Genomic DNA, 26,656 nt, shown 5'->3' with positions numbered 1-26,656 from the left:
AAAATTTTTAGATTTTATTCTGAAATTCAGTAATACTGTACAAGGCAAATGCCATCTGTTAAATATTTCCACATTAGGAACTTAACAACTCGCATTACGGGAATGTCAGAGTCAGTATGGCAATATCAACATCCTTTATATTGAACATATTTACATCATATATTCTTTTAGAGAATTTCAAAATACTATACAAAACTACTGATACCAATATATTGGATTAATAAAGTTTTCTCTCCTACAAATCAAAGAATGCATCAGAAACTTTATCAACAAAGAGTAATAAAGTCTCTGGGATAACTTTTACTACGCTTAGTTTACGAATAAATAGGATGTCGACATGAAACATCACAACAGGTAAAAAAAAAAATCGTTACATAATACATTGAAAACAAAAATAAATGTAGCTCTGTCGTATATACAATCACATGGCAAGAAAATAAAAGAAAACATATTTACATAATGGGAACTAACATACAGAGCCAAGTGCTTGTGACTTGGTTCCAGGACAGCAGTCACAAACACTTGGTTAACAGCCACGGAGGACAACAGTGTATAAATAGACTGAATAACAAGAATGTTCCTAATGAGCTTAGCTAGTATTTACATTTGGACTGGTAACTAGAAATACTTTCCTGTTTGTGTAGTATTATACACTGGCACGTCTATACATACGATGGTGTTCAAATATTATCCTATAATGCTCGGGACGAGATGTAGCGTCAGTGAAAGATGTGCTGGTCTGGGTTGGATGATGTAATGACACATGATATGTGCAGTGAAGTATGCATAGTGAATAATGTAATAATGACCTTGGTGATATGATGTCTGGATGGTGATGAAAATGTTGAAACGTGATATTAATGACACTTTGGTACGGCAAAACCTCCACTTATGGTGTAGTGGCTCTCGTTAACATTACAATTATGATCTATTGATATTATTGCGTCTCACTAAATATTTGCATCTCCATAACGTACATTGATGACAAACACCATAAAAATAGTCTCACTCGTTTCAATTTCTCTTAAATAATTTTCCTGTACATGTCTTTTTTTTTTATCAGCCAAGATATGGCCAACCCTCACTGATAACGATGAGTTTTTATTCCTGAATCACTACATGGTCGGGAGAGCGAATTTCTAGAAAGTTTATACTTAATGATTGACATTTGCTAAGCGTGTACAGCGTACAACAGGCAGCAAACCAATTGGAGTCACGGTAACTATTATGTATGTACTCAGCATACAGAAGAACCCTAATTGAAATCATACATAACAGCTTTATTTTCTGAATCTATAATGTTGCACATGCACATTGCTTGAATTAAAAAAAAAATCCTTCACTATATAGTGGAATAAACATATTACTCTAGTAAATAGATACCTGTAAAGCATGCGTATGATTTTCGTTCCGAATACGATTAATTTCTATATTCATGTTACATTTAGTTAAAAACAGGAAATGTTTTGTGTTTGTGTAGTCTATCGACGAGGGTCAGCACATCAAGGCGTTAGATTCTAGTCTCCAAAATATTCCTACATATAACCTTAGTGGCATAGGGGTCTTGGAAAGTCTAACCTTTGATTCCATGACCTTATACATGTAGGTTCTATGTCATGTCAGGTACCGTTCACAAGTGGGAACAAATGAACCTAGTTCGATGAGGGCGCAGAATGGGTGAGACACATCATTGTATAGAGCAAGACTCGTGTTCTTTAGGGTTACGACTTACTCACCAGTATGAAAACATTTGTCTTTGGTAGATATACTTTGTAGCCGCCTCCTCCTAGATGCAGACAGGGGTGCTGAGGCTTGGAGGACGGTGCGAACCATGTAGATCTCTGATCATGCTGCGTTATAAGCACTCTCTGGGCCACCATGTAGTTTTATAGGTTCCCGTGAGAGATGTGTGTGTGCAAATGCAGGCATCTTCTCAATGAACGGTCGTCAGTCTCTCAGAAAACTGCTCAGAGTAATAGGCTTCTTATGCGAGAAACGCAAAAGGATGTAGGTTCCGTCTAAGAGATCTACATGGGTTTGTGGCCTCCCGCAGAGAATATGACGGAGGACTATACTATGCGGGTCTGTGTGATCTCTTTGAGAAAAATGCGCCAAGTTGTATGCTTCAAGAGAACTAAACAGAGCCCTAGGCTACCCGAGAGAAAATGCAGATGTAGGCTCTTAAAGAGAATTACACAGGGACGTGTTCTTTTTAGAGAACGATGCGGGTGGTAGGCTCCTCTGGGAATGGTGCGAGGTTGTAGGTTCCATCTAGAGACCTACATTAGGCTGAAGACTCCCTCTGCGAAATGCGCGTGACTACTGGCTTCCTCAGTGAGGTCCGTGCGGTACTGGTGGCTTCCTGTTAGCGAGTACACACCAAGTACAAGTACCTCTCTAGCAGCAAAGAGTGCAGCGTCGAGTGTATGGTAAGGGTGGATGGAGTTTTAGCCACAGACTCAGGAGGTCTCATAGGGCACGTTGTCTCTCAGGACGGCCACGTTCTTCATGGCGTACTTCTGGCAACGGCCCCACCAAGACCACTTCCTACACACCTTCTGCTTCTCAAACCTAAAGCAGCGAGTCTTTACCACGTTAAAGAACACGTTCCCAACCATGTCGGCGGCGCCTGTGCGAGACATCTTGAGGCAGGCTTTGAACCTGGAGAAAGAAAAACTGATTAAGTTAACACGTCACAAGGCGGGATTATCCTAGCCTAGCTAACAAGCACGCCTTATCTCTACTACCCTAAACTGTGGCCAATAGTTACCTGTAAATCAGTCAACAAACAACTTCTATGATTCATTTATATTCAGTCATATACACATTCCAAGTTCCTGGGGTAAAAATATGAGAATTGTGAATGCACTAAGGTTGCACAGAAACTGTCCAAAATGTGATGCTACTTATTCAACACACGATATCGTTGGAAGCTGTTACTGCTTACTGTTAATAAGGAACCAATCCAAAATAAAAGCGATATGCCATCGTGGTAATAATGTAAATTTGTGTACGAACGATACAGGCGTAATGATTCATCAAGCCTTTCTTTGTCTTGAGGTGGACCGTCCCCACCTTTCCCTTAGACGTGTCCTGTATTTTTATTGGCAACAGTTTTCACTTAGGTATGGAGTCTGATGGTATTTCCTCCGTGTACCCTTTATTGACAACAATGGTTCTGGAAAGCCTTCTTCCTGACTCCCAACCTTCATTTGAAACCGTTAGAAATAATTATGAATAAAGCGGTATGAGAGATAAACAAGTACACATTATGATATTTTTCTTTCCCGGCCAAATTATTATGACTACTAAAAAATTTTATTTACCATAAAATCCTCACTGGGCAATATACCTTATCTCTGGATAAGATTTTAGGACACAAGACTGTCGGGAGCGTTATCAGTGTTCTACAGTTTGTGGTAGTTAAGGAAAAAGGAGCGAAGACCCTCGCTAACGAGTAGCCATCACGACGCTACCAGGTCCTGCCGATCACACTCGTACGGGAAATTGAAACAACCAAAGATTAATGCGGCGACAGGACAAGGAGGGAAGGGAAAAGGAGGAGGGGGAAGACTGTGGGGAGGGAGGAGGCTGGAGCAATAGTGTTGGTGATTGGAGGCAGCCCTGGTCTCACCGCTCCCACCCCATCGCTCTGGGACCCACCCTATGCCACTGGGCCTCACAGACCCCAGGATGTAATCACCGTGAAAGCATCACCCCCTAAAGAATCCTGTCTAGGACACGACAAACAAAAGAAAAAGTTAATTTGCAGAGTTTGACAGGAGCGACATCCATCTCCAGCCGACATCCACATTCCCTTCCGGCCGGCAGTTGGCCTGTCTCAAAAAGCAGGAGGCATTCCTCTCTCTTGCCGAGCATTAACCATTTTAATCAAATCGTGAAATTCCCTGCGGCCGGGGAGAGTTTTTCCCCTTCCACAGTGACGAGGCTGAGCTGACGGCAGGTCCACTAATGCCACTAATTTGGCCGCGCCGCCCCGCTGATAAAACTCTGACCCAGGAAAACCCACCAACTTCCTGACGCCGCCTCGCTGGGTAAGAAACCACAGGCCAGGAAACACAAAACATATAAAAGAATCCGCAGCCTGAGAGCCTCTTCAGGTTTTTGTGGCCTGCTGCAGGGCAGAGGTAACCCACACCACTACTACACAACCTCGATCCTCTCCTCTTGTTTACGGTGCCTGGTGTTCAGCGTCTCTCATTTGGAAACATACGAGTTAATAATTTCACAGTAATTGTGAAAAGTAAACCTATTACTTTTTTCCTTGTCTGTCATTGATATCATTTCTGTAAACTATAAAGAGTAAAACGAGATTATCAGAACTGTATGTATCACACTAAGTATAACTTCACGATATCGATCTTATCAAAAGTACAATGAGAAACTACTTGAAGCTAAAGCGACATTTACGAGTGCGAGCCCTTCACCTGCTGTGCCCCACACAACAGTCAGGAACACATGAGATAATTTGATTTATGATAACATAAATTCAGGCCACTAACAGAGTTACAACCCTCCCCCTCGCCACCAACCGCTATTATTATAATTTGTATACAAGACCACGGAATGTCGCTTTTATCGCAACACAGAGCTCCCAGACCCAACCTTCGTAACATATCATCGCGTTCAAAATGTATCTTGCATCATTCAACCGCCACACAGCAGCAGAATTATTACTCCACTTTGTAGCATCCAAAAACCGCGTCTACTCCATCAGGAAATTAAGTGAGTGTGGTGGTGTGAATGGCACAATAATGAGAAGGTTGTGTGGTAGGCAGTCATAATGTCCACACCATTACACCATTGAGGCTTTGGGCCTGCAACGTGCTGGCTGGGCCCAGGAAGGAACCATTGTGTACAGCAGGCCAGCCTTTGTCCCCAGCAGGCCTCTCACTCACCATCCCCGTCCACCGTCTGTTCACTCAGTCGCACACATTGTAATACCTCGCTTTAAATCATCTCTGGCTCAGCTTTCCTATAGATTTTCATGTTACTTCAGATGCAGTTCGAAAAGTTGTAAAAGTGTTATCATCATAATACCAACTTTGGAAACAGGAAGACCGAAAACGTTATCCACAAAACTAAGAGATTCCAGCACGGTTACCGAGTCTAGTAATTTGGGGAGCTCGTTCGGCCTATCCTACTGCGGGAACTTCCTGTTACGCAAGCCTACCTCTCGCCCTCGTCTTTCCTTCTTTCTGCTCTCTGATCCCTCCAGCAGCCCTCGCTCTCCCCTCTTCCTCTCCTACTTCATCTGTCTACTACATCCGTCCTCATTCTCACACGTATTCGTCTAATTTTCTTTTTGTTACTTTTACAAGTAGTTCCTCAACTCTTTATTTTTCATAACTATTCACTTTATATTTATTTTTTGCTAATTCCATCTTTTACATTAATATAGTAATAAATGAAATTTTAGGAATGACATCGAACACACACGGATGAACAAATTGATTATCCTTCATACATTTACCACAAGAACGAAGGAAAACACGCAAAAAAGAAACAACCACATAAAACATACAACAGTCGACGCAAACATTCAGTCACACGCGCTCTGGGCGACCATCCCACCCGACTGGGTGGCTACGACCTCGTCATTGGATCTCACACCAACCTGCACATTACACACCAAATTTGTGACTTGCTTTTATCTCACGGTTCAGAATCGGACATGGCTTGCGCGAAAAAAATAACTTTCCCAAAATTACTGTGGCATTAGACTTCTTAAAGGAGTTTTTAAGTTGCAAGAGCGGCCTGTTAATTCGAGCCAATGGGGGATGAAGCAGCCTAGCAGTGAATGTCGACTTCATAAACGCACCCCGGACACACATAATCCCCGCCACCTTAGTTAAAGCGCTATTCACCACCCAGATGATCGTGACTGAATCGTCCACAGCGGGGTGGTGAGTGCATGGCTTCATATGGTAATGTTACGACCTTAAGGGGCATTATGTAAGACAGAAAAGGGAGGGAGGGGAGCGGCGTGAAGCTATCAATGTATGGCGCTTTTGTCGGAGGACTATTGGTCGCCTCGCCATACCCAAGAACCCTAAGTAAAAGCCGAATCTTCTATGGTCCGCTGAGGTCCTGGGGTCCGCACATTGAAACATCAGTCACTCAATTCGTTACGTCGCGAAAGCCCTCCCTCAGATATCATGTACTGAAAGATGTCTTCATAAAGTGTATGTTCTGAAATAGTTTCAGTGTTTATTTCACAAGACCAAGTGATTGTGACGGTGGCAGGAGGCGGCCTAGGACAGGCCGGGAAGGAAGAGAAATGAGGTGGTACGCGGTGGTTTGAGGTCGTTTATTTAGTGTGCCAGTTATCTCGTTCACAGCTGACCGCCCCCGCCCAGGGCAATTTGTGTGCATCTCGCCACACTGCCTCAGGTTTTACTGTCCTGGTTGATGATAACGTGATGGTGCCGCACCTACCATTACCATTATAGACGTAACCGGAATAGAAAATATTTGTGGCTGAGCGCGACACTCATGGATGCCGCGTTGTTCACCAGAAAAGTTTTAAGAAATACTGAAGGTTTATTGTGAAGATGTATACACTTTTAGCTATAAAACTGCAGTATTTCCTAAATGTTTGACGTCCATGCCAACAACAGCCGCAGAAATTTAGTTTATACTATATTCTTTTAGTGACAAAAGCTCACGAGGCATCAGTTCGTGGCAAGGCTGCTTCGTCCATAGATGATACGAGCGGACTGAACCGCATTTAAGGTATTCTACCTTTTTTGTCAAAATATAGCAAGCCCTTGACCGGATTTTACAGAGTAGAACATATAATTAATTCATCAGCATGCCAAGAATATTAAAAACATTTTGCGGATGAAAATAAACTTAAAAACTGAACATTCATTCAAGTATTCCAACCTCTGACCAACATACTACTCAAGAATTTCGTAGTTCCAGAAATGGTGAATGTGCGTAGCAAAAACCGAACGCAGAGAAGTTTGGCCCCTGTTGGCATGAGGAGTCTGAGGCAGCATGACATATCAACTTACACAGCACTTTCTGCCATTGTCTTCACTGTCTGTCTTCACCTCTTCCCCTTAGCTACTTCAGCTACTCACTCGTATGTTTTCTAGTCGTGCAAAACTTTTATGAAAAAATGGCTGTAGTTTGTTATTAATCAGCGGATTCTTTACTTCTTTTGTAACTATCAATATGCTACTTTAACGTTTGATTAACCTACCAGAGTTCAATTTTCTGGATGACAGGGCAATTGCTGTTCTAGTAATGGAAGGTACGAGCAATAGTAGCATTCACATCCTGAGTAGAACTGTAGTAGTACCATTCATGATACGACATATGTTAGGGTTGAGTTGCGGCCACCCTGACTGCTGGACACGCCATCACAATCTGTATCACGCCAGTAAAATATTATTTCAGTGGAATATCCTTAGTTGTGGACATGGACCACCCAGCAACTGATGTGAATAATAATTGATCATACTTGAAATGTAGTATCCAAATGCAAGCTACACAAATCTTGCCTACTCAATTTTGTGGATTAAGAATTGGGGCTTGTGTACTCCGTGGTGCAACACTACCGACCGCCACTCCGGTTGAACCTCCAGCTGTCTCCCCAGACGTCTGCTCCCTCTGGGACACCCTAACTCCACTTATCCTAATTCAAACCTTCAAGTGTACTATGAATAGACCAACAAGGGGTGTGATATAGGGGCCCTAAACCTCTCCCACCGAGTAGGGTATCGGGTTACAGTACCAGAACGCAAATTAAAGCCTTGCTTACACGCACATTTATAGTTTGACTAATGTGTAACAAACCGACACGTGAATAATTCTAAATCCAAATACTCTATTTTTCTGTGCTTTATTTTAAAAGGACTTTATCCAACACTATAAATTGAGTAATGTGCCATCAAAACAAACCCAAGCCTGTTTTTTTCATGCAGCGCAGCGCTGGGCTGCTGGTCAAAACGAGTCAATTATGTAAATTATCATACTGAAAAGCTTCTTATACCCTCCCTTAGGTCATAGTGGTGACTGAGTAAAGGTATGGGGGATTTTTTTTTCTTTATTTTTGTTTTACGACAGTGGGTTAATACCTCCTTCAGTACGTCAGTGCCCCTTCGCTTAAATTAGGTCTGATGACAAGTAACATTCTCCATCCCCTCCCCACCTTACTCCAGCAGATCGTGATGGCATGGGTTCTTCCCCCTCGAGCATGACAAAATTCTGAACTAACTGGTAGCTCGAATGTTGCTGTGGGAATGAGGATGACACGAAGGGCCCGCTTCCTTACCTTACTGACCCAGCTTCCCCTTCTATGAGGCTCTCGCAGAGCTCAGGTAGCCGACCGTGTCCAGTGGGTGGGACCATAGGTCAAGTTGTGTATGTGCTTCTAAGGTGAGTACAGAACACTTCAGAGTGTGTTAACCGTCTTCGCTGTGGAAGTTGCACCATGGCCATAAAGTGTCTTGTGATATAATGTGTGTTTATAATGCTGTGGAGATGGATCCGTTTGTTGTTTAGCGTGTGCCTAAGAGGAATGACATGAGGGCAAGATATTATCAGTAACTCGGTGCTAATGCTCGTGGTTAGCTACTGTTCGAGTGGTAGCACAAAGTACTAGTGTAGTTGTACCACCCGGCCAACGTTTGGGGTTGTAGGTTTTCACAGGAAGCCTATCAGCCGGTAACAAGTTTCTGTACTGTATCGATAACAGTGGTAAGAACATAGCTTATTTCATTCAGAAGTGGTATCGAGAAACCTACATCTACAACATCTAGGCATCAAGTTATTTCTTTTTTTTTTTTGCCACTATGACGCTGAAAAGTACCCACATAATGTTTTGTATGTATTGTTTGAAGCGTGTACTTGTCTTAACATGAGAACGAGACATGACATACCATGGTTTCTGCGTAAGGACGTCAAGCATAATGTAGAGTTCTTCACAATCTTGCGTGACAATTTTGAGAAGGGGTTCATGCTAATGCCATTAGTGTTCAAATTTTGGTATATGTGCTGCTTTCTCTGTTGATGTTTGCCACAAGATTGTGTGTCAGACTAAAGGGATGGTTTCACAACACTACTGTGTCTCGACCACGGAAGATATTCATTATCAAAACACAAGACATTCCATCAATTCAGTGAAAAGGAACCCCACAAATGTTTCAAGTTTATTCACGTGTGACATATTCTTTAATAATATATATATATATATATATATATATATATATATATATATATATATATATATATATATATGTTTAATTTGTTAATGGTTTGTGACTAGGGAGGTAAATGTGAAGGTTTGGGAAACGGACGGGTCTACATTATGCTAAGAGTGATTAGCAAGTCTACGTCAGGCTATTATTGGTTATTAGGTGTCCGTCCTCTGCCAGCCTGAAGGACTGGGGTTGGGGGACCTCAGTTCTGCTGATTCATTTCCTAAAAGGTGCCTGGGTAGAATGATCCATCCCTTGGAAATGGGGAGAGTTGATTATATTAACTGGAAATACAGCTTATATTAATTTAATAATATATATATATATATATAATATATATATATATATATATATATATATATATATAAATTTTGTGCCAATTTATTCTGTCAGTGGTGTTTCAGGATGTTGTACAGACAAGTAAACCTTCTCGAGTTGTATAACTTGGCAAGAATCGGAACAGGATTTCTTTTATCACTAGATGGCGAATGTAGGAATAAATACAATAAGTTTCAGTTAACAAACTTTTAGTGCCGTAGTTTTTCTTTTTCAATAATCGTAAACGTCTAAAGTAAGGTGGTATGAGACGCAGAAAGTTGTACATGGGGGGTAGAGGGTGGGTGGTTTTCATTTCCTTCAAGTGAAATTACATCGCTATGAATTATAATTCCAAATGCAAAACCATACTTACAGCAAAAACTCACTGTAAGCAGAGATTCATAAATCTCCCCTGAGCATACAAATCATTCAGAAAATATAAATAAATAGACCTGTTCAGCTGTTTTCCTCAAGCCGTAATGCTATACTCAGAAGCGATTCAGGTTAAGGTCGACGTAGCTCGGTACACCTGTGGTCCTGGTGGAGCTGATATACCTCCCCAGGAAAACTTAGTGGTACACTTTATACTGACAACCGGGAAATGTAGTTTACCACTTATGTTAACCTATGGGCTCCTCCGCTTGTACAGGGTTGATGAAACTATTCTGCAAGGGAGTCACGGGATTGCCTTCTTATGTATTTCAGTACTGAAAGTGTTTGGATGACGCGCCTAGCGTCAAATGCATGAACTATATGTCTGCGAGTCAGGTTTAATGAATGGTATTGTCTTTACCATGACTCTTTATGCTAACTGTACACGTTTCTATATTATTCTATACTTTTTTTCCTGCCTTTATGAAGTTTGCCAATTTTAGCACTGAAATTTCTTCTCATTTTTCAACCTGAGAATAAAAGGCTGGAATGCTAAGATGAATTTCCTTCATCTTTTCTTGTTTGCTTCTACATTCATTTTAACAAGCTACTTGCGCACATTTCTAATACTGACCCAAATGAAATTCTCTCTCTCTCTCTCTCTCTCTCTCTCTCTATATCTCTCTCTCTCTATATATATATATATATATATATATATATATATATATATATATATAGTTCACTTTCCCTATTCTGTAGCTATCACTTCGGTTTTTTGCTCCTGAGAGTTGGCTTCTTAGGCTGCCCCGACCACTATAGCTAGACCGTGCAACACTTAGGAAGCTGCTGCGTCACATGTTAGTGTGTGACCGTTGACAACTCAATGATGGGAGGTTTTGACAAGTTTCTTTCCCTTCACTTTAAAGCTTTGGAACTCTAGCTTCTCATGTCTTTCCCTAAAACTATGAATAAGAATATTAAAACAAAAAATTCACTTCCTCTAAAATTCGTAAATTTTACCTTTTCTCTGCTTTTTTTCCTTCATAAACCTGTCTATATTTCAGTTAAGGCCCGTCCATGAAGTGGACTTTTTTTCGAAACTGGAGCCTCCAACGTAATCTATTTCTCTGTGGTGAAGGCATTTGCAGCACTGTGATCCGCTTGTGCACATTAAGCAACAGAACTAACTTAGCCAGAGGAGGCAACACAAGGGTAAAACTCTCTCTCCCTCCCAACACACATGTAGTAATCACAGTGTAAGTGGAAAACAGTAAATCATTAAATAACCGGCGCAGCTGTTAACACCAACACAGTCATCTTGATGAAGACCACTATTATTGTGACGATCATGCCCGCCAGCGCAGCCACCCGTCCTCGTGGAACCCACGTGCCACACGAAAGTAAACATCCCTAACTTCGCATTGCGTATATGACGATAGTCACAACTGTATCAACTGCTGATAGAAAAAAAAAAAAGTTTATCCTTAATCTGCTCGTAATGTATACCAGGAGTCTTTCGCCAGCAACATATCGAGGGGAAAAAAAATATCGGTTGTGATTCACATTAGTACAAGTAGGAATATGCAGTTTCAGATACCATTCTCAAATTCATCCAAATCGAGAAACCTAATCCACTAGTGTAAAACAGACCTTCCCGAAGAGTAGCAGAGCTTTGGTTACGGGGTGAAAGCCAGCCCAGTCGGCTAACCACTGGTGACTGCCGCCTTCCTTAAGTTGTCGTATGTTATTCGTCAACACTTACTTTGTCACCAGATCGTGGCGGGAAATGGTCAACAAGTGCACATCGATGTTATATAAGCTCCTGAGGTATCATCTGTGGTCAAACCATACTCCATTGACAAATACAGAAGGATAGTAATGTGTTGGCAACATTACTTGGGCCAGTTGCTAGACCACCTTCCCCACACCAAAACATGCCAACGGCTCCTACTGCTCAGAATACACACATACCTTTACTTAGATCTCGGGTGAAGAACCTTATATTCTTATTCGCTGTGATTTTACAGATAATGTTTTTCTGTTATATCCACTAAAAAATGTTACGAAGGAAATCAAAAGTTTGTTAGGTATGTTTCATGCTAATGATCAATTATGGGTCAAGTAAGGTTGTTATACGGTATCCTAGGCATTGGGTTCTCCAAGCGAAGATTCAATTTCCTGTGCAAAATGTGACATTTCATTCCCAAACGCCTTGCCTTCCCACGGAACCCAGAGAGAATGTTGGTAGGCACTTTGTTTTCTTAACATCAAACAACCTAAATTTATGGAATAATCTAGACCAACAGCAAAGTGGCCTCGACACTGGGATCGTTCAGTATAAGCGTGCTCTTTCACCTAACAGTTTCATGAAATCTTCAGACCTAAGCCAACCTGTATGTGACCCAAATCTCAACCGATGAAAAAAAAAGTTTGAAGAAAACGTTCAGCTTTACATATAACTTGAATCCAGAATAAGGATACATAAAACGTCAGGCACAGCTAAGGGGGACTCAGCCGATTTAAAATGCGGTTTCAGCGCTTTAATGGTATTCAGCCAATTCTAATCTTTTCTAAGCTTGCAAAGAATAATACTTTTATACTTTTTTTTTTATTTAAATTACGTTCCCTTCGCGAACTGAAAAAATCACTTTCATATCGTGGCAAGACTCCCGTATTCAACAATTTTGTCCTCTTTTCACTTTTAGTCATCCATTATCCTTTTTCTTACATGTGCCACTCCTCGTCCTCCTCCCCAGCTCCTGATCCGTGTGCGTCGCAACAAAGGGCCAGAGGGACCAGATAATTACCCACATCCAGGGCCTGATTTCTCCCGAGGCCCACCCCTCCCGGCGCAGCGCCTCCAACCATCGTCTCGCGATGTAGGCAGTTATCCAGCTGAAGCCTGCTTAAATTTTACTAACCCTGTTAAACTACATTTCAAAACTGTGGATACTCGCTTCTTAAATCCGTCCTCCAGCCCTGTCTCTATTTCGGTTGGCAATAGAAAAGTCCATACATCATCATACTTGAGAATGCCGTGCCCATAAGAATAGGTTCGAGAGTCCCCTTGAAAGGGCACTGGGTTTTCCTAAAGGACTAAACAAGTCTAAAGCGTTCCAGCACTCAAGACGCGTCACTAACCAGGACAGACGACGGGTAACTTAGGACGGACTCAGTTTTACTGTAATACTGCTTTAATATGAAGAAAAGTTATGACTCCTCCGAGCTTTATGGTATATATATATATATATATATATATATATATATATATATACATATATATATATATATATATATATATATATATATATATATATATTCTTCTTTCTTTCATACTATTCGCCATTTCCCGCATCAGCGAGGTAGCGTTGAGAACAGAGGACTGGGCCCTTGAGGGAATATCCTCACCTGGGCCCCTTCTCTGTTCCCCTTCTCTTTTGGAAAATTAAAAAAAAAGTGAGAGGGGAGGATTTCCAGCCCCCCGCTCCCTCCCCTTTTAGTCGCCTTCTACGACACGCAGGGAATACGTGGGAAGTATTCTTTCTCCCCTATCCCCAGGGATAATATATATATATATATATATATATATATATATATATATATATATATATATATATATATTATATAAAACAGTAAAAGACAATAACGTGAAATTTACATACACAAGTAAAATGGGGAAAAAAATATCTGCCCCAGAAGTTCAGCGCAGTGAGGAGCCTGGCCCCTTAGGCAGTTAATGAAGAAATTCACGAGGGAGGGGAACTTTCTGCTGTACTCAAAAGATACTTAAGTTGCTGGATCAATGGTGCAAAAGGGAATGCTGTGAAATAAACCGAATTCACTGCCTGTCCGCTTTTACTTGCTTATTTTATCCTTTCCAGGGTTTTTACAAGCAAATATTATCAAACAAGTGCAGCGGGAAGAACTGACTGGTGTGCCGCTGTAATTATGGGAAACAAAAGCGGGTAGAGATCATCAGACTTGGCTCGCTCGCAAGTAACCGTAACGGAGAACCTGATCCCGGCGCCAAAATCCACAGACAGAATCGTACCACCTCCGTCTACCAATGAAAGGCCAAGTTTAAATTAGCACGTAGATCTTTCAACCAATCACATTTCAGTCCTTCAGACACAGTTGTGAACCAATCCAGACACATCACACGACGGGTGTGTGAGACAGGGGCCACTCAGCGCGTTGGCGGTCTTCGGAGGACCAATGAGGGAGGGGAGAGCCCAACACACCTCCTACCACAGTGTAGCCAGAGCCGGCAACATTCTTGCAGGCGGCCAGACAAGCCGCACCTGCGACCTTAACAAGAGAAAATTTCCCTGCCTTCAGTAAACGGCCTAAAGTTTATCAAAATTCGTATGAAGACTATATCCAGTAGTCTGGCAAGGTAATATGGCCTTGTCTGGGTTATATATATGGGTTTCAATGAAATGAGTAACACGGGACGAAAATAACGTTTCAAGATCCGATTACAAGTAAATTTGTTGATAGTCTGCAGTTTCATCCTGTTGTGATCCCAGGGGTTTGTTTAAATATACCGAATAAAAACCTTTATTCACGTAGAAAGTCGTATGAATTTAAATTAATGGGAAAAATCAAGAAAAAAATTATACATTTGCACATGCCATTTAAAAGGGTTGCTCATTTACCCAGTTTAATTTTTTAGTATAACCTAGGAAAGCTTATACATACGTTAATTGAGCAGAGTAGAAAAAAAGAGTAACGAAATTTGTGACATACTGGCCACCCCCGAGTGTCTGCAGGTGTAGCTGACGTGGCAGCAATCCCGTGTCCTTGGTCCTCCTGCCCTTAGCTAAATACACAGGATTTTACTGCACTTTTAAGGAAGGCTGGTATATAAATATAGGCACACGATGTTTACGTTTATGGTCTGCAAATATTCAATCTCTTGCTGGAATTAAAATCTAGCAGAAAACACCATTTGAAAGATACTACATTCTGAATTGTTTGAATGTTCAAATATATAGTTAATTTCGAGAAACGGGGACATTTATCACAACTGGTGAAAAACTATAGAATTCGGAATCGTCATACAAAGGATATGTATACAAATGCCTTATCAAACCAACCAGGCCATGACTCGTTCTGCACCTAGCGGTAACAGCAAGGTGAGGTTGTGTCCTACTTCACACAGCTGGCAAGTAAACACTTACTCCGCAACCAGTCCCTCATCTCAGAATCAGTCCTCGCTCTTTAGAGTGTGGCAACTACTGTACTATTTTCAACCATACTCATCACATCTCCATTAAGTTTTAGCGCATCCATAACCCGGTTCGACAGCATAGGTTACCCCTTAACGCCAAGGAGTCTGCTAATGAGTGAATGAATATTTATTGGTTTTCAACAAGAAAAACAAAGTAAAATCTTTAAAAGAATGAAGGTATATAAAATGGGCTCACGAGTTAGTTAATATAAAACGAACGGTATAGTGCATGTAGCTCCGCCAACTGTGCTCTATCGCGTCTCTGTTCACTCTTCCACTTTCACACACAAAGACAGACGACCTTCACTGGACATATTCCCGTGTCAGTCCTCTGCATCCTAAACTTAATTCATTCATTGCGAATGTTGGGGATACTCCCTCCTTTACTTTGCTATCCTTTTCTTCTGCTGCTTATAAGGGGACTGCATTTTTTACAGTAGAGGTAAGGCCAGACCACAACGCTTGGCCGTTAGGTCTAAGTGGCCCGTATACCTTGTAACTCTTCATTGTATTTACACACACACACACATACTTGGCTTAGACTGGGGTGTGTCTGTGCGCGTATATACACGTATACACACACACACACACATATATATATATATATATATATATATATATATATATATATATATATATATATATATTTTTTTTTTTTTTTTTTTCAAACTATTCGCCATTTCCCGCGTTAGCGAGGTAGCGTTAAGAACAGAGGACTGGGCCTTTTTTGGAATATCCTCACTTGGCCCCCTCTGTTCCTTCTTTTGGAAAATTAAAAAAAAAAAAAAAACGAGAGGGGAGGATTTCCAGCCCCCCGCTCCCTCCCCTTTTAGTCGCCTTCTACGACACGCAGGGAATACGTGGGAAGTATTCTTAATCCCCTATCCCCAGGGATAATATATATATATATATATGTGATGTCTCCATGGTTGTTTAATTTGTTTATGGATGGGGTTGTTAGGGAGGTAAATGCAAGAGTCCTGGAAAGAGGGGCAAGTATGAAGTCTGTTGGGGATGAGAGAGCTTGGGAAGTGAGTCAGTTGTTGTTCGCTGATGATACAGCGCTGGTGGCTGATTCATGTGAGAAACTGCAGAAGCTAGTGACTGAGTTTGGTAAAGTGTGTGGAAGAAGAAAGTTAAGAGTAAATGTGAATAAGAGCAAGGTTATTAGGTACAGTAGGGTTGAGGGTCAAGTCAATTGGGAGGTGAGTTTGAATGGAGAAAAACTGGCGGAAGTAAAGTGTTTTAGATATCTGGGAGTGGATCTGTCAGCGGATGGAACCATGGAAGCGGAAGTGGATCATAGGGTGGGGGAGGGGGCGAAAATTTTGGGAGCCTTGAAAAATGTGTGGAAGTCGAGAACATTATCTCGAAAAGCAAAAATGGGTATGTTTGAAGGAATAGTGGTTCCAACAATGTTGTATGGTTGCGAGGCGTGGGCTATGGATAGAGTTGTGCGCAGGAGGATGGATGTGCTGGAAATGAGATGTTTGAGGACAATGTGTGGTGTGAGGTGGTTTGATCGAGTAAGTAACGTAAGGGTAAGAGAGATGTGTGGAAATAAAAAGAGCGTGGTTGAGAGAGCAGAAGAGGGTGTTTTGAAATGGTTTGGGCACATGGAGAGAATGAGTGAGGAAAGATTGACCAAGAGGATATATGTGTCGGAGGTGGAGGGAACGAGGAGAAGAGGGAGACCAAATTGGAGGTGGAAAGATGGAGTGAAAAAGATTTTGTGTGATCGGGGCCTGAACATGCAGGAGGGTGAAAGGAGGGCAAGGAATAGAGTGAATTGGAGCGATGTGGTATACAGGGGTTGACGTGCTGTCAGTGGAGTGAATCAAGGCATGTGAAGCGTCTGGGGTAAACCATGGAAAGCTGTGTAGGTATGTATATTTGCGTGTGTGGACGTGTGTATGTACATGTGTATGGGGGGGGGGGGGTTGGGCCATTTCTTTCGTCTGTTTCCTTGCGCTACCTCGCAAACGCGGGAGACAGCGACAAAGTATAAAAAAAAAAAAAAAAAATATATATATATATATATATATATATATATATTATATATATATGTGTGTGTGTGTGTGTGTGTGTGTGTGTGTGTGTACCAGTGTAAAATTTTTATCCGTAACACAAACAGTAATCACAATGATTTTGTTCACAAATAACCAAGGATCTCTGCAAGAAAGAGCCTAAGTGTTACCTACGACTTCTTTCTAAACAAGGAGAGAGGGAGAGTGCACTTATGAAATTTTGCCAAAAGGCAACGCAAGTTCATACCCATCACCGTAGGAAGATTTTTGTTGTTACGAAAGAGATTGTATGTTTATAGACTGAATGCCAGCAGCCCACGTGTGGGTGAAACAGAAAGTTAAGACAACCTGGGTCAAAGAGGTGAGTACTGGTAGCCAGTGAAACGCTCACAGTGTGAGAACACATTTCATTCTTGAATAACGAATAAACTACAAGGTGTTTTGATGGGTTGCATTTGAGGACCACACCAACAAAATTGGTTTCACGCAATTGATTTAGAGCTTATAATTAGGGTGAGAGCCCGTGCCTAGCCACACTCCTGTGAATATCGATGATCGGGAAGCATTTACTGACCGACCGGATACAGATAGCTGTGTTGGAGCTCCACCCCCGGGCCGAACCACCTAGCTGATACTGCAAGGACCCCACCTCCTTCCACCTTATCATGATAAGGGAAGATAAGGATGTGTGTGAATCAGTCAGTATATATATATATATATATATATATATATATATATATATATATATATATATATATATATATATAATATCGATAGTGATACGGTTACCGTTCCTAACCGTGACGCATTTGTGAGCCGCCCAGGATAGAACGCCTAGGTTTGAAACCTAGTTGCGGCAGTCGGTCCACAGTCAACCCAGCTGTTCACTCACTCCCTAGGGGTTAGTCGATAAAACGGCTACCTGGCTCAGGCTACGGTACTTATATATATATATATATATATATATATATATATATATATATATATATATATATATATATATATATATCGCGGTAATGAGATGGCCTTGATTAGGGCCTCAGTTGCCCGTGCCGTCTCAGCTAAATTATATATATATATATATATATATATGTGTGTGTGTGTGTGTGTGTGTGTGTGTGTGTGTGTGTATTTGTGAGTGTGGATGGAAACACAAGTGTCTTTGTGTGCAAGTAACCTTTGGAATGTGAATTATACTTCAGGAAACGAAAGTAACTCATATAGTGTTGAAGCCAGTACCTCCGGCTCGGAAAAACGTCTCCCCCTTCACTGAGCCGGTCTTCCCCATCCCCCCCAACATCACGCCACCGTCGCCCCACCTCTCGTACGAGGCGAGGTGATGCTGCAACTTGGCAGCGCCCAACTCTGAATAACTGGGAAATTCCTATCACCTGACGTCTGAACATTTTTTTTTTTTATACATTTCTCTGTACATTTTCTCCCTAAGACTGACAAACATAAATAAATGGTTAAACTATCTTTCTTACGAAAAATTATGTAAATGATATCGCGTCTATCTCAAGGTGAAATCAAATCCGGGGAAGTGAGCGCTGACCCCATTCAGATAAACGCTCCCGTGGCGGGACAGCACTGCATCAGCCACACCACCAAACACGGTTGTAAGAGCTTGCTTGGTTCGACCAAGCGACACCTAAACTTTCTTTCGTTAAAGAAGGCCTGGACAAGGTAAACTTACGGTGACTTGGTGGTAACCAGGTAGCAAGCCAACCATCATCCTTGCTAGCTAAGTGCTAGGGTGTGATAAATCACGATTCAACGAATTTAAAACATAAATCGAACGGGAAGGTCAAGGAACAGATATTTAGAATTTACGGGGAAAACAAATGTAATGAAGTGACCATCAACTCTGTGGTTTGTTCAACGTTGCTGCCATGTCAATGTCTGGATATGACTCAACCCTATTTGCTTGGCGCCTCCCAGACATCACAAACGCGCCTAACCTTCATGACCTTCGGAGCCAAAGTCATCTGACTGAATGTACTCCCTCCTGGCAGGGTGATTCTAGTTCGTAAGCGTCGTGTTCATCATTTCATGCAAAGTTTGAAGCAAGTGGACCTTAAAGTTCTGAACATTAGATAAATAAACTGGCTGTGCTAAACAGAAATTAAAATTAATGTCTTCCCTGTTCCCTTGTGGCAAGCATCGCGGTTCACTGCTCCCTCCCGCAAGCCATCCGTGCACCATACCCTTGACGTGCATTCACCCTTCCCGTTTCACTTCCTTTGATCAAACACCAAGTGCAACTCTGATGATTTTTGCGTTTGAGCTCAACATACACGGACAGCAGCCAGATCTCATATACGCGATACAGACAAATTTTAGTACAATGAAAACCACTACATGCAAATTTCCCTCTAAGTCTCCAGTTTTAGGAACGATCACTAACACCTTGATCATCGTTACATCTCAGTAAAGTGAACAGGAATATTTGTTAACTGCACAATCACAGTTTCAGGTCTGACCTACTCCTCCAACTAGAATTAACTTTGATAACTGACCTTTCATCGCAGGCGCAGTGGTTGATAGTTCCGATGCTCCAGTTCATAATGCCGTATTTCTTCTGGAAGGACTCGACATAGTAGGGACAATGAAGGTCATGCTGACGGCAACAATTGTCCGCCCTGGTGTACGCGCCCAGCTCACCATACACCTGAGCCGAGTACCCGACGCCACACCACTTTGTCGATGGGAATCTCAGGTGCCCCAGGACTGACCGTCGCGACCTGATGCAGATCACACAAGCGTGCTACTTACCTGTCCTCACCGCTGGCTCTTGCGCAAACCCCGGACTCTTGCCTCACCTCGCATGGAACATCAACCAACCTCAGAGCCACCATGAGCCACAGAGGAACCATCGAACCACATGCTTGTCGAAGTTTGCATGGAGTCCACCACAAACCAGAACCAGAGCACAAACTTCTAGCAATCCAACGAGATCCTGCTGTTATCTTCAGACTTACCTCTCATCACAGATGCAGTGAGACACAGTGGTCAGGTGGGAGTTGTAGATGCCGTACTTAGTTTCCAGCCCGCCGATGTTGAGTGGGCAGCGGTCATGCTTGCGGCAGCAGGTGTCGGCACCGACGAAGCCGTCGAGATCATTGAAAGACTCAGCCAGGTCGTCGTTACCACACCACTTGGTCCCCGGCAGGATGAGCAGCTCGTTCAAAATCCACCGCTTTCGCCTGCGTCAACACCACCGTCACCCAACTTTTCATCGTACTTTGTTTACGTCAATAACTTCATTTCTCAAACATCAACAAATGTCCCAACAAAGGCCGCCAGACAGCACCAAGCCGCAGTATCAGGGCAGTGGGCCTGCCACCTCCACACAAATGCACCTATAGTTTTCAGCTGCCACGGGAAACTTGGTACATCGAGGGAATTGGCCTTACCGGATATAATAGGAACACTTAAACAGTGACCAGATATTGGGAGATGAACAAACGGTACGGAGAAGAAGAACACTTCCATTTGCGAATTATTTAGGGGGAGTTCTGGGTACCTGATCAGATTCACATCCCTCTCAGTGATCAGCGATTATAATATATATATATATATATATATATATATATATATATATATATATATATATATATGTATGTATGTATATTTGCGTGTGTGGACGTGTATGTATATACATGTGTATGTGGGTGGGTTGGGCCATTCTTTCGTCTGTTTCCTTGCGCTACCTCGTTAACGCGGGAGACAGCGACAAAGTAAAATATATATATATATATATATATATATATATATATATATATATATATATATACACGAACAAAGTGCATATGAACGCGCACTTTCACAGAACATACAAACCTCCAACAGCAAGGATCGAACCCGGGACCCCTCTGCAACAAGGGGGAGCGCTACCGCGGTATGATCTCTCCTAATAGGAAATGACTATTCGAATACGATGTACTCATGCTCGATAGGCAAGGTGCTTTCTAATTAACTGCTTCATATTATCATTAGGCGATTGTGGGTGCTTAAATAAGTATAATAATAGGAAGGGTATAACATGAATTCTGTAGTGGCGAGTTCGGGACTTTGAGGCAAATTGTATATGAAGGCAAAGAAAAGCAGGGTAATGATGAGGAAAAGGAGCAAGATTAAGTTGGAGCTACATTAGGTAGACTTCCCACTCAGAGAAGATAGTGGAATGCAAAAGTAGACACCAAGACAAGGGAAATTACCCGAGTAAAGATAGTGCCGAAGTTGAGGAAAACACAGTGGATGACACACAGAGGTTAAACTTTCCTTGGGCCACTGGATGCCCTCTGTAACAGTAGTTCGGATGGATTCTCGAGAGAGAGATATGGAGCTAACAGACTGGATAAAGGAATCAAGAAAAATCAACGGCAGACAGAGGTGGAGAACTGATGTGTATGTTGGAATGTGGATGCCAAGCAAATTAATAAGGAGAAATGGAGACAATAATAAAAGTACAGAAAAACTCATGGTCACATCAGGGAATCCTTGTATATGTGTGAGGGGGTTTCGATGTGGGACGATGTTGCAAGGTCATGGTATGTGGAGTCTTTGCACGAGCCCCACTGCTCTACGCTGCAGGAGACAACACATACAGATAAGACGTTTCTCATTCACACAAACGTTGGGGGTAAAAAAAAAAAATCACTGTAGGAAGTGTCGCTTCTTCTCCGTAATCGGATCCTGGGCTGTGACGGGTTATGTAGTGACGTTTCCAGTGGCAGTTGAACGAAGTGGCCTCATGACGACCTGCCAGCCAGAGCAGAGCAGCCTTGACCGTGGATGATGCAACTGCCCCGTAAATGCAAGGCAACCACAGCACTGTGCTTATGTAGCACAGACTTCAAAATACTACAGTGCAAACTACATAAAAAAGCGGCAAATACTATGCTCAAACTACATCATACAAAAACACTAGTTCCGCCTACAATTTGTGGCAGAGGCTACTGAAGAAAAAGAGGAAAAAAAAGGTACCAAATACCATCTACGGAAGATCTAGAATTACGTGCATACAGTCAGTACAAATACAAACCAAAATGCTCTACAAGATAAAAACCATCAGATAAAGTGTACAGTAAACGTATGCATTAACTTATCATTCAGTTTACATCACTAGTAAATTAAAATATCAACAAATAACTTAAAAAAAAGAGCATGCAGCAGACAGTTTTAAGAAAAGTGCTCTGCAAGCAGTGCCACTGAACTTTAGAAAAGAAATATTCTACATACCAAACAAACTAACTCGTGCAACAGCCAGAAACATAGAGAGAAAAGTTAAGAACTAAGGAAAAGCTAGTTGTAAACCCAAATAACCTAAGTTAAAAAATGTACAGTGGTTCGTAATCTACAAATTCGTCTTTAGGTGAACTGATACGGTATTAGCACATTAACATGTATACCTCTAGGCTACTGGAACATGCAATCTAGTCGTGGATTTTTATATATTTCTACTCAAGAAATTAGAAAATTTAAGTGTAATTTCCCCGAAGACATCGTAGGATGAAAAATTAGTGATTTTATCAGTTAGACACATAGGTTGGGCAATCATTTAGTTTTTGAGGGAAAAAGACTGATATTTTCTGGGAATGTCAAAAAAAAAAAAAAATCAGGATAAAATATCTCAAACATAAAAAGCTCTGATGATGTAGGGTGATTGAGATTCGGTTTGCAAGCATTCAAAAATATTCTTAGGTCACTAGCACAATGCCTATAAATATAGATAATTGACGGGAAGTCTTGGTCTGACAAAGGTGCGACCACACTACACAACTCGAAGTAGCCAGCCTTTCCTACAACCTAGTAATCCCGTTGGCCCACAACCAGCTATCACTACTGATCCAAGGAGCCCCATAAGCTCAAAGACGGAACCTCAAGTGGCCTGACAAGTTCTACAAGAGGAAACACGAGAATATGCGAGGCGAGAGTGAGGTGTGGAAGAAGCAACGGTAGGACAACACAAAGGGACTATGAAGAAATCCCTGGTTGGTTGCCGACTACCATGGTCCCGCCACAACCAGTGTGGCTCGACCATGGCCGTCGACGTTACTTATATGTATATATCATTAAGCTACGTGCATTTCAACATACAGTTTAACGAAATAATGCTATACTTATATCAAGGGTATGGATCAAGCCAAGTGACAGTACAGTAATACACCATATGAAAATGATTCATGTTGAATTCTATTTACTAATGCATCAACAGAAGACCACGTGAACAAACACCTCAAAGAAACAGTACTGTACTTTTCAAATGCAATTTCCACTTCACTGGTGGACACTTCATGCAAAGTCTTTTGTATGTCATGAGATAATGCATCAAGTTACAGTGGTTTAGACACGAGTTGGTGGGACCTTACCTGGAGGAGTGGGAGTCGAGGTGATGTTCACGACGTTGAGCTCGCTCGATGCGCCTCTGAGCCTTCACCGCCTTCCGCACTTTTCGGTGGTGAGCTTTACACTAATGAAAATATTTTACACGTCTTACAATCTTACACATGGGGGCTTTATCAGGTATAAAGTTCACAAAAACAAATCGAATGACAAGTGGTTGCCGGCGTGATTAACCACAATGGTCAAGCGTGTTATTCAAATTTAAGGATACATTCTTGGTCAGGCTGAGATTGCGTTTGGTTGTACTTACCAGTGCGCGTTGTTCCCTGAAGTGAGTGATGGGTCTTAGGTAATCAGGCAATTGGGTTTCACTGTCCAGATGGGCGAAACTCACGTTGTACAGCGACCCTGACCACGATCCTTAAAGAAATGAGTGGCGTTTTTTTTCTAAGCCTTCACTTGAACGGTCCATAATATACGGTATACAGTATATTCATGGACAATATCATGAGTCAACATATGCTATCATTTTCACTATCATACTTTTTCATTTTTAACATTTTCAACACGAATGGATTTCGTATCCACTTTTATGATCCACCTTACTACTGAAGTGCAGCAAGTCCGAGATACATACCGGCCTGGGTAGTTTTGGCAATAGTCACGTCCGAAGTGAACGTGTTCAGGAAGTTATCGACTTCGGCAGGCTCGGAGGTGAGTTCGCAGTCCTTGAGAGACAGGCCGTCCACGCTAAGGTGGTCCGTCACCTCTCCGACGTAGATGAGCGTCAGCAAGTGGCGGTGGCGGCTCATCTGCCGCAGTACAAGCCCACTGTGGAAGGTAAGGAGTCATCGTTAGGACGTGGAGTAGTGGCTGGCCGGTTGGAGGGTAACTGGCAATCGGAGGCGAATAAGTCTGGCAATGAAGGGGAAAAAAATATTTTCCGATGTTGTGGTATGGGCAGGTGAGAGGAGTAAGAAAGCGATGATGAAGGTAGACACTGACAGCAGGGGGAAGTGTGAGAATGTGGTGGTGGGGGGTGGGGTGGGTACAGGTGTTGGCCAGACAGGGAAACAAATTCTTACAGATGGATTCTGGCTGCCTTATGTAATTTCTGGGATGAATTAAATACCGAGAGAAAAAATAAGATAATTGAAAACATTAAATACAACTGGATCTTCTTCCTGGGGATTGTATTTGTACATCAACAAGTCAGACGATCACTACCTTTCGCATGTAACTGCACAAGATACTGCAGCAGTCGCTAAGCAAGTTTTCTTTAAAGGCAACATCCGCAGAGAAACGGTACGAATGAAGCCGGGCGAATCTCGGCAGATACATACGCACCGCATGTTTAACAGATCACCTCAAGTGGTGGGTGACAGGGTATAATTTTTCTTTCATAAATATTTAGGCCTACTGGATAGCCGGCGTTACCCGTAGGTTGTATCAAGTTTGTAGTCTGCTGAACACCTGAGGTGGGTGACCCAGGGTGGGTACGGTAGTGACGGTTTGCGTTAGGTTAACTTTATCCTTGCTGTTTCCATTTGGTCACTATTTGATTTCTCCATAAAGTAATGCTTGGTGTGTTTGTTACCTACTCCTGAAGGTTACTGGACGCCAACACAGGAGGGAGGGCTATCACACCCATAAGTTGGAGCAGGTGAACACGAAATTCGGCGCCATAACACATGTCGGACATACTTGTATGCACGTCAGGAACTATAGGCTAGACACCATGCCCAAACATAGAGGCTACGCAATCGACATAACGAATACTAAATACCTCACAGTGGACGCCTTCAACTGAATCTACATACACGAGCTAATGACCTGTATAAGCCGGCGACTGTGAACCCCACACATCACGAGTCACTAAACTGATTCATTGGGGCCACCCTATCCAAGACTAAACTTAATTCAGTGAAAGTCGCACGACCGAGTTTCGCACCAAAACTTGCGATATCGTAGATAATCTTCATACAAGTCTACATACCATTCGATAAGAGAACACGATTCTGCTTGCATTAGTTTGTTCTTAGTGACAGGTAAAATGTCACCTTCGACAGGAGCACTCACTCGCACCTAACGTAAGAACCAACGTTCGAAATATCTTCACAAGTTATGAGGGAATCTTACTTGAGTCTTACCTTTCACTTCCTTGTTGGCGACCCACAGACGTCTGTTTGGCGTTGACACCGTTGTAGTGAAGTCTTATCTCATGTTGTCCGTCGCTCAGGTCGTCTTGGGCCACGAAATTGGGCATCCTGTGGGCACCTGCTGTCAGGCAGGACAGTAGGCAACCCAATGCACACAGTGTTGCACTTAGAGAATTCATATTCCTCTATAACGCTAAGCCTACTCAATGTTATTATTTTGTTTAGGGAAGCCCTTCCACAAAAAAATTTTTGGGAGTGTTTGGAGATTAAGGTTCAGTGAAGGGCTTTCCCTAAACAACCGGCACAGCTTCCACGCTGGTCGGATTGTGTATGATCTGCGACCCACGTGGCCGCCAGTTTTATGCGTAGCGACGGGGACCAGTGAGTTACCACTTCATATTTTCTTCCTTCTATGTACTAAAATATATTTCACTGGAGTTTATTTAGTCTCAGTCATAGTGTGATATATCCCATCAAGCTCCGGGTTTTAACTAAGATTTAACAGAATAAGTTGTATTTAATGCACTACAAACATTGGGATTGGTCATCTCGTGGTGGGCCGATACATATGTGACGTCATAGGTGGTGTGATCGGAGGGGCGGAGCCTAGACATCGGGAGGGTCGGGGTAGGTCCGGGGTGGAGGTGATCTTGTAATCCTTGGGAAAGAGGGAGAGAAGGGGTTGTAAATGTAGAGACCTTAAGATCCCATACAACATGGAGACACCATCAAAAATTTGCTAGATTGTAGGGTAAACTTGAGTATTTCCTAGGGCGATTGGGGTCAGGATTCTGCAGCGCCCGGAGGAAAGACATCCGGTAATGCCTCACACCGTTAGTGGTGCTTGAGGCGTTAATCAAGAATGAATGGCAATATTATGGGAGTGGCTGTAGCAGTACTGCTAAGGAAAAACTAGTGCGACCTTGGGGCGTGGCAAGGCAAAATTCCTCCTGTTTGCTGAACGAGAGG

General features: G+C 42.3%; 1 protein-coding gene across 2 annotated transcripts; it reads right to left on the bottom strand.

Moving 5' to 3' along the window:
* LOC139752160 (uncharacterized) lies at positions 1–26,023 on the bottom strand. 2 transcript variants are annotated; one of them, XM_071668101.1, is made up of 6 exons: positions 25,679–26,023; positions 24,166–24,359; positions 23,839–23,948; positions 23,555–23,655; positions 20,162–20,386; positions 1–2,661 (listed from the first exon to the last, which is right to left on the bottom strand). In XM_071668101.1, exons 1-6 carry the CDS (start codon positions 25,864–25,866, stop codon positions 2,460–2,462), a joined length of 1,020 nt encoding a protein of 339 aa, XP_071524202.1. In that variant the 5' UTR covers positions 25,867–26,023; the 3' UTR covers positions 1–2,459. The 2 variants fall into 2 exon arrangements, with proteins under 2 accessions (XP_071524202.1, XP_071524201.1); XM_071668100.1 differs by lacking the exon at positions 20,162–20,386 and adding an exon at positions 19,700–19,924 and having other exon boundaries at positions 25,679–26,019.
* Between the last annotated feature and the right edge of the window lie 633 nt (positions 26,024–26,656).

Source organism: Panulirus ornatus, chromosome 12 (assembly GCF_036320965.1).
Source record: "Panulirus ornatus isolate Po-2019 chromosome 12, ASM3632096v1, whole genome shotgun sequence".
NCBI lineage: Eukaryota > Metazoa > Arthropoda > Malacostraca > Decapoda > Palinuridae > Panulirus > Panulirus ornatus.
The sequence above is the reverse complement of the archived record's forward strand: the minus strand, read 5'-3'. Positions and strand labels throughout refer to the sequence as shown.